General features: G+C 39.6%; 1 protein-coding gene across 1 annotated transcript; it reads right to left on the bottom strand.

Moving 5' to 3' along the window:
* Nucleotides 1-610: 610 nt before the first annotated feature.
* Nucleotides 611-7,241, bottom strand: asb8 (ankyrin repeat and SOCS box containing 8). The gene is made up of 4 exons (XM_008413557.3): nt 6,673-7,241; nt 5,308-5,484; nt 5,121-5,225; nt 611-3,330 (listed from the first exon to the last, which is right to left on the bottom strand). Exons 2-4 carry the CDS (start codon nt 5,434-5,436, stop codon nt 2,695-2,697), a joined length of 870 nt encoding a protein of 289 aa, XP_008411779.1. The 5' UTR covers nt 5,437-5,484; nt 6,673-7,241; the 3' UTR covers nt 611-2,694.
* Nucleotides 7,242-7,392: the final 151 nt, after the last annotated feature.

The following is a 7,392-nucleotide window of genomic DNA, read 5'->3' as shown; positions in this document are numbered from 1 at the left end:
CTTTAATGATTTTTTTTCCTTCTGGAACTTACTTGGCACTTTCTGGAACTTAATAGTTACTTTCCAGAAAATAGAATACAACTTTAAAAATAATAAGGAAGATTGGGTGAAAAGGAAGCAATATTTGGAGATAAGATCAGGTTAATTAAAGTGGATGCTTCAACAAAAACACAATGCTAAATGTAGATGATGGAATCCACAGTCAATGTTATTTCTACTACTCCAGTAGTGAGATTGAGTATTCATTCTTGTTTGTCACCGTCACTGGAGCTAGAAACAAAACAAGAGCGACCCCTAGTGGATCGGGTTTTGACCAGCTTTGGTCTTCAATAATCCTTTTGTCAGCGTTTTCTCTGTAGATTATTTTTCTTAAATTGCTTTAAGAAAACTGTTAACTGACAAAGATGTGGATTAAATTTATGAGCAAATATTTTGTCGTTCTTTTCTTAGGGATTTGCTGCAGAGCGTGGAAGATCCAAGAGTCAAGAGTTTAAGTTAGCAGTGAAGCTGGTGCGGCGCAATGTGGGAGTTGTAAACGTGAGCTGGCAGAAACAAATCCCAATCAGAAATTGTTTTGCGTTTAAAAATAGTAAAGAGAAAAAGGCAGACAGGCAAAGAAAAAGGCATTTACTTGCATTATATTGACAAAGAAAAGAAGCACCTTTGCAGGCATACACGAGAAATAATTGTATGGTTAATTTATATGTATATTTACAGCACAGGCAGACAAAAATAAGTTTAAGAAATGGTCAGATTCCAGACCTCCAACACATTTTTGCCAGCTCATTTAGTGGCTTTACAAAAGACAAAACTTATTCATCATGCCATTTCATGGTTTTAACATTTAAATATTGAATTTAAAACAAAGTGACTCTAGTTTTGGAACCCGTGAGCACCCTTGAAAAACGTTTTGCGAGTTTAAACCTCCATTGTAGAAACAAACAAACAAAAAAAAACACTCAATAAAGCCCAAATAAACAAGGAGTCAAACATGACAGCAGGCGTGGTGACACCACTTTTGTTAGCGTTGAGCATATTCAGAAGACTACCTGGCACATTTAAGTGAAACCAACACTAATAATCAGCATCACTCTGCTGCTACAACATAAACACAATTGTTCCCATCTGGTACAATCTTTCCTGCTCCAAATAGGTGTGTGTGTGTGTGTGTGTGTGTGTATGTTTAATGCTATTTTCTTACTGAATATCACTGACCGGTCACAACCAAAACTTATCATACAAATTATTTCAACACAGTGCCTTGCAAAAAAGTTCAACGTCTTTCAACTTTTCCACATTTCAACACGTTATAACCACAAGTTTCAGTGTATTTTAGTGGGAGTTTAATGTGGCAGACCAACACAAAGTAGAGGATAATTGTGAAGTGGATGGTAAATTATTAATGTTTAACTGCGTGAGCATCTGAGGGAAGTAAAGGGAAGTAAAACATTTTCTCTGCCATCAGAGCTTCAAAGATATTCAAGAAAAACACATAAATGTCACAGCAAAACAAAAGGGGTGTCTTTTTTCTTTTTTTTTTCCTTTTACACCTTCATATTTTCAGCACAAACCAAATTTCTTTGCGGACAAACATTGCACATCATTTTTAACCAACCTCAAACTGTTATTAAAATCCTTAAAGTGATAGCGACACAAACAAAAACCTGCACTAACCAAACTCAAAATGTCTGACACTATTTTGGTTAGATTTGAAAAATGTGTGTGGGGGGGGACTGAGGGGGTACAGGGTTCTGCAGAGGTTCATCTTCCAGCAGGAAACTAACCTTAATATTATGAGCAAACAAAACTCATGTGTTAAATGGTCTAGTCAAAGTTCAGACCTACATCCAACTGAGAATTTCAGGCAAGTCATTAAACACAGATGTCCAGAGAAGCTCTCCATGTAATCTGAATGAGTTTGAACTATATTGTAAAGAAGGCGGTCACCACTTTGAAGCATCGATTATTGTCTCACCATAAATATAATTTACTTTTTAAATCTATACAAACATAAAAAGAATGCATTGAAAATTTGTGGCTGTCGCGTGGTAAAATGTGGAGAAGTTAAAGGGTTATGGTTACTCTTCCCAGGTATTGTACATATAGCGTCTCATAAAATGACTGGAAAACCTTCATAATTACGACATCATTCATCAACTGGGTTGTTGTTTTTTTTTATTCCCGCATGCTGAAAGCATGGCACTGTACGTTTATTATCATTTTTTAAACAAAGCCGTCTTCTGAGTACGACACAGTTTCATTTACAAACCCAATCAAGCAAAAATGAGTAATAATAAGCATTCTAAAATATTCTAATGAATAGCTTTTTAGAACATAGCTAAGTGATCAAAGGACTTGTTTGATCTTGGTTTATTCCCACGAGGAAGTCGAGCAAATCTGATGCTTTAGTTTGGCGGGGTGGGAAGGGGTTTTTTTGCTTCTTTTTGCTACCGGACTTCAAAAGAAAAACCAACAGCTGTTTAGTTGAAAATGTGCAAGTCCTGCCTTGTTCGTTCACATGACACTGATTAAACACAGCAGTCTGCACTTAAATCACTCCTCATCCAGATGTTGTGTAAATACAAGACAATAAAAAAAAGACATACATCTGTATCGACTTGCCAATAAATGCGGTATGACGAGCGGTTTAATCATCAGCCCATGAGGTCTGAGGATCCGCCGCCGTCGCCGTCATCAGTCTCTCAGTAGTAGATAGTCTTTAACCGTTTCAGGTAAGGGAAGCTCTTTCACGGCGGTGGGGAGGAACTGCACTCCTAGGCTCTGCCGTATGGCGCAGCGTGCCAGCGAGCGCAGCGTGGGCGCCTGAGCCACCATGTTGGACAGCCTGGCCAGCAGCTGGGGGTCTTTGCTCAGCTCTTTGGGGAGGGTGCCGTCAGCCCGCCGGATCTCGAAGCGCCCCGCCGCTCTGCAAAGCAGCTCCAAGCACTCTTCCTCCTGTTCTGTGCCCAGACCTCGGGCCAGCAGGGCCACCAGCCGGGATATAGGAGTCTGACCCTTCAGGTTGGTCACGTGGACCTGGGCGCCGTAGTCTAACAGAACCTTGACGCTCTCCAGATTGCCCTTCATGGCTGCCCAGCTCAGAGGCGTGTCATTGTTGTAGTCCCGGGCATTGGGGCAGGCCCCGCTCTCCAGCAGGGCCCTCACACACTCCGGGTTGTCTTTGAAGGCGGCCCAGTGGAGCGGCGTGTCCTTGTTGCCGTCCAGCGCGTTCGGCTGGGCGCCGTACTCCAGCAGCAGCTCCACGCAGCTCTCGTCCTTCTCCGCGGCGTAGTGCAGCGCCGTGCGGTTGTAACCATCCAGAGCATTCACCTGACGGAGGAGTCAAATAAACTGAGCGCTCACACCAACAGGAACGTAAAAAACTTTAGTTGTTGGAAAGACAGGTTTCAGCCTTTTAGACCTTTACTGTACAAATAGCAGCTTATTTTTTTGTCATGTGGATAGCAGAGATGACCCAACCAGTCACCAGGAAATTAGAATGAGCTAATATTTTCTTCATTGACTCTAATCGGTGATCTGAAGGCCACAAACTAAAAAAAAAAAATTCTAAATTTCTAGTTTTTGTTAAATTTATAGAAACTAAGAACTTTTGCTGTTTTTGGTCAATAAACCAATAGCGTGCAATTCATCTACTTAACATCTAAACTTTAAGACAAATTAAAAAAAATATATCCTTTTATACATAGAGTTAAACTTTATAATACAATTCTTTTGGACTCCAAACACTTTCTTCTTTAGGTGTTAAAGCTCTTGATGCAAATCAAAAATGGGAGTGGTAAACAAAAAAACTGGAATTGGCAGCTCCGATCTTAAATAAATCAGGATAGGCCTCATCAGTGTATCTTTAATAAATCTTCATAAATACACAAAAACTAACTCCGGTGCTGCACGGACAGTAAAAAAACAACAATTTATTCCTACTCTGTAAATAATAAACTAAAGACGGCATAGACCTCAACTTACTTTAACGGGTTTAGAGTTTTTACTTTTAAAGTACGACTCATTTCTGAGTCACTTTGTTAGAAAAGCGAACACATTTTCTGGTGTCAAGCTTTCGTTTTCAGTGCATTTCGCCTCTATTTAAGTTCCTGAAAAGCCATTTGAAGTTTTCTTTGGCTTTCGGTGACAAACTGTGGTGTGTTAGGTAGCAAGTAAACAAACTAAAAGCTTGTCAGTCCAAACAGATTAACCAACTTTGAACAAAATCAAATGAAAACCTTCATGTGTCATCATTGTTGCTGATAAAATCACAGGAAGTACACATCAGGCATGTTGTGGTTCACATGTGTTTTCACGAAACTGATGACACATGTGCCACTCCAACTTACTAAATTGATCAATTTAAGCCGCTATTTAAAACACATTTCCTTTCTATGGCTTTTAACACTAGTTATGCAGGGCATCTGTGTGTTGGCTGTGCTTTAATTTTTGCTCATTTTTTTGTTGCTAAATTGTAAATTTTTTTTATCATGTAAAGCAATTTGGTGAACTGCAGTTGGTTTTAGATGTACTATTTAAATACATTTGACTTGATTTACTTCTTCTCTGATGTTATACCTAAGAGCAGTTCTGTCAAAATTGTGCCATTTATGTTCCACAAATTTATTCTAAACTACTTTTAACTCATCTCTACGCTTTTTGATTTTCAAAACTGAGAAAACTCAAGTTTTCATATTAAAAATAAAAAAAGAAGAGAAGAGTTTTCTGTCAATAACTCAAAAACCAAAGCAGAGGGGAAATAAAAGATCATATATTTTCTGATTTTTTTTGGGATAGTTTTTTAGTTGATTGAATAAAGTATGAAAACGGTTCTATCCCCAGTTTTCTTTTATTTCCTTATCAGACTTGGAAAATGATGAAAATCTAATTCCCTACTTTTCCAGACATGTCAAGACTGCGCAGGAACCCGGAAACCTGCTAACATATAACCATCACTTGTTTTCCAGGGCTACGAATAACCACTGCAAACAAGCTCAAAAGCCACATCTTGTTGTACAGCACTGCTTCAGATCAACAAGCACAAACAGGCTCAGCTCTCTCTGAGTGATCTCCATCTGGAGAGCTGAATATTCATCTAAAACGCGCGGAAATAAACCCACCTCTGCGCCTTTCTCCAACAGCAGCTCCACACAGTCGGCATCGGCTACCATACAGGCACAGTGAAGGGGTTTGAGGGTCCCATGCATCCGGTTCACGTCAGCGCCCTAAGAAGGGTCGGACATAAAAATGTCAAAACAGCCAGGCGACTTTGTTTTTGTTTTGTTTTTTTACTGATAAGCAACATACCTTACGAATGAGATCCTCCACGTTGTCGTGTGGAAATGAGCGGATGGCGGCGATGGTGCGGATGAGCCGCTCGGACAAGGAGTATTTACTCTGAATGCTCTGCATGATGTACCACATAGTAGAGCTCATGTGTAACAGAGGACCATGGCACCCAGGCAGGGGTGACACTTCAGCACACTGGAAGACAATTTTTTTAAATGTTTGGGTTACACACTGCTAAACATAATGAGGTCATGGAATACCTTAGTAATAAACGCTCAGGTTGTTCAGTATTTCATATAGATGGAGGTCCTAACTGACGTCACCACTTAGAAGGATGAAAGCTTTACAGATAACCTGAGGCAGTCATGCACCAGCACCACCGTGCCCTTTGACCTCCGCCTGCAGGCAAGGCATGTGAAGTTTCTTGCTCAAGGACACAACGGCAGAGAGAGAGAGCGTGGATTTGAACCAGTAGACTTTGTAAAACACTCTAATGCGCATCACCTAAAATGTCCATTATTTTGTTTTACAGATTTATGCAACATTATGCCTTTAATAAATTAGTTTTTTTTTTGTTGTTGTTGCCAATTTCTGACTTTTTCCGACATCAGAGAATATTCAAGCTTTTTCTTGTAAAAATGTAAGATTATAGTAGAAATTTCAGAGATTTTTGGCAGATGTATTTTGTAATATTACTCGATACGTGTTTAGTTTTGGCCAAAAGGCACAATGGTGTACATTGCAATTTAATCATCACAAAATTTACATAAGTGTAAACTAAACAAAAAATAAATAAATACAAGAATAGAGCATAAAATTAGAACTAAGATTATGTCAAATTCCGTGCCTCAAATGTAAGAAAATAGAGGTGTAAATTCATTGAAAGACTGCATATTTGGTTATAGAAAAAAACCCAACTGTTAATTTTAGTTTAATCTCTTTTTGAGTATCAAACGTCTGAGTAAGTATGTTGTTTCCAATGGCTGCTGCCCTTTCAGTAAACTTTAGCTGACAGTTAGAAAAATGACCCATATATACAGTAGCAACGCGGCACCGTACAAATACGTGGCAATGGCTGGTGATTTACATTAAAATAGCGGCACTTGACCTATACTTAATCAAAGTTTTAGCGCTGAAACGTATGTAAGCTGGCGGAAGAAGCTGCTGAGGGTCTGCTTTGGAGAGAAAAAAAGACAAAACAAAAATCCCGGCTAGCAACCAGCTAGTTAGCAGCAGCTAATGCTAGCGTGGAGATACGAAGAAAAAACATCCACAGCTAAATGTAGAAATACATGACACCTCCTCCAAATGCGTGCAAACACGCTTCAAAACACACTTTGCATCAAGCATCGTCAAAACGCCGATGCAGGTGGAATAACGTACCGTTTACAGCCCTCGAGAGATCGAGCAAGTTGCCGTGTAGTCAGCTGGCTACTGCTGCGGCTTGACATAAACACGCAGCCACGCCTTCCGTCTCAAGCTGTCACAGCGACTGCTGGCAGATGTTTCCGTCTGGACCGCAGATATCGTTACATTTCTCTAAGAAGATCGGCATGTACCGGTGTTATTGGCTCCGATGGTGTAGGCATGTATGGCGGCGTCAGCGCTGGCATCCACCGACAGTAGCATGCCGCGGATACCTTCAGGTCAAGTGTAGAGGAGCAGCACCAGAGCCTCTCCTAACAGGTTATCAAAGAAATAACATACTTTCCATTCATATTCCTAGAAAACTGAGAATACCCAAAAGAAACCACGTTCATTTACACAAAGCCGGCCAAAGAATTACAGAGGGCCTTGAGCAGAGGTCGACTTGGGCCCCCATTATTTATTCGATTACTTACAAGCTTCTCTCATTTACTTAATGTCCAGGACACAATATTTAAAGTATGTACCAACAGTTTATAATTATACACAGTGCAGTTAAATTGAAGTGATTCAACTACCAATATCAAATAAATTCAGAGAACTACAAATATTTTCCTATGTATGATTAAAAAGTGCACGTCACGTGTTTGTTATGCTAAATAAATGTGAATTGTGCAAAAATGCACACTCAAGATCTACAAAAAAGGTATTTTCTGTCATTTAAAAAAATTACCATCT

This window comes from Poecilia reticulata, chromosome 7, assembly GCF_904066995.2.
Source record: "Poecilia reticulata chromosome 7, P_reticulata-male-v2, whole genome shotgun sequence".
Taxonomy (NCBI): Eukaryota; Metazoa; Chordata; class Actinopteri; order Cyprinodontiformes; family Poeciliidae; genus Poecilia; species Poecilia reticulata.
This window is presented reverse-complemented; position numbering and strand designations above follow the sequence as displayed.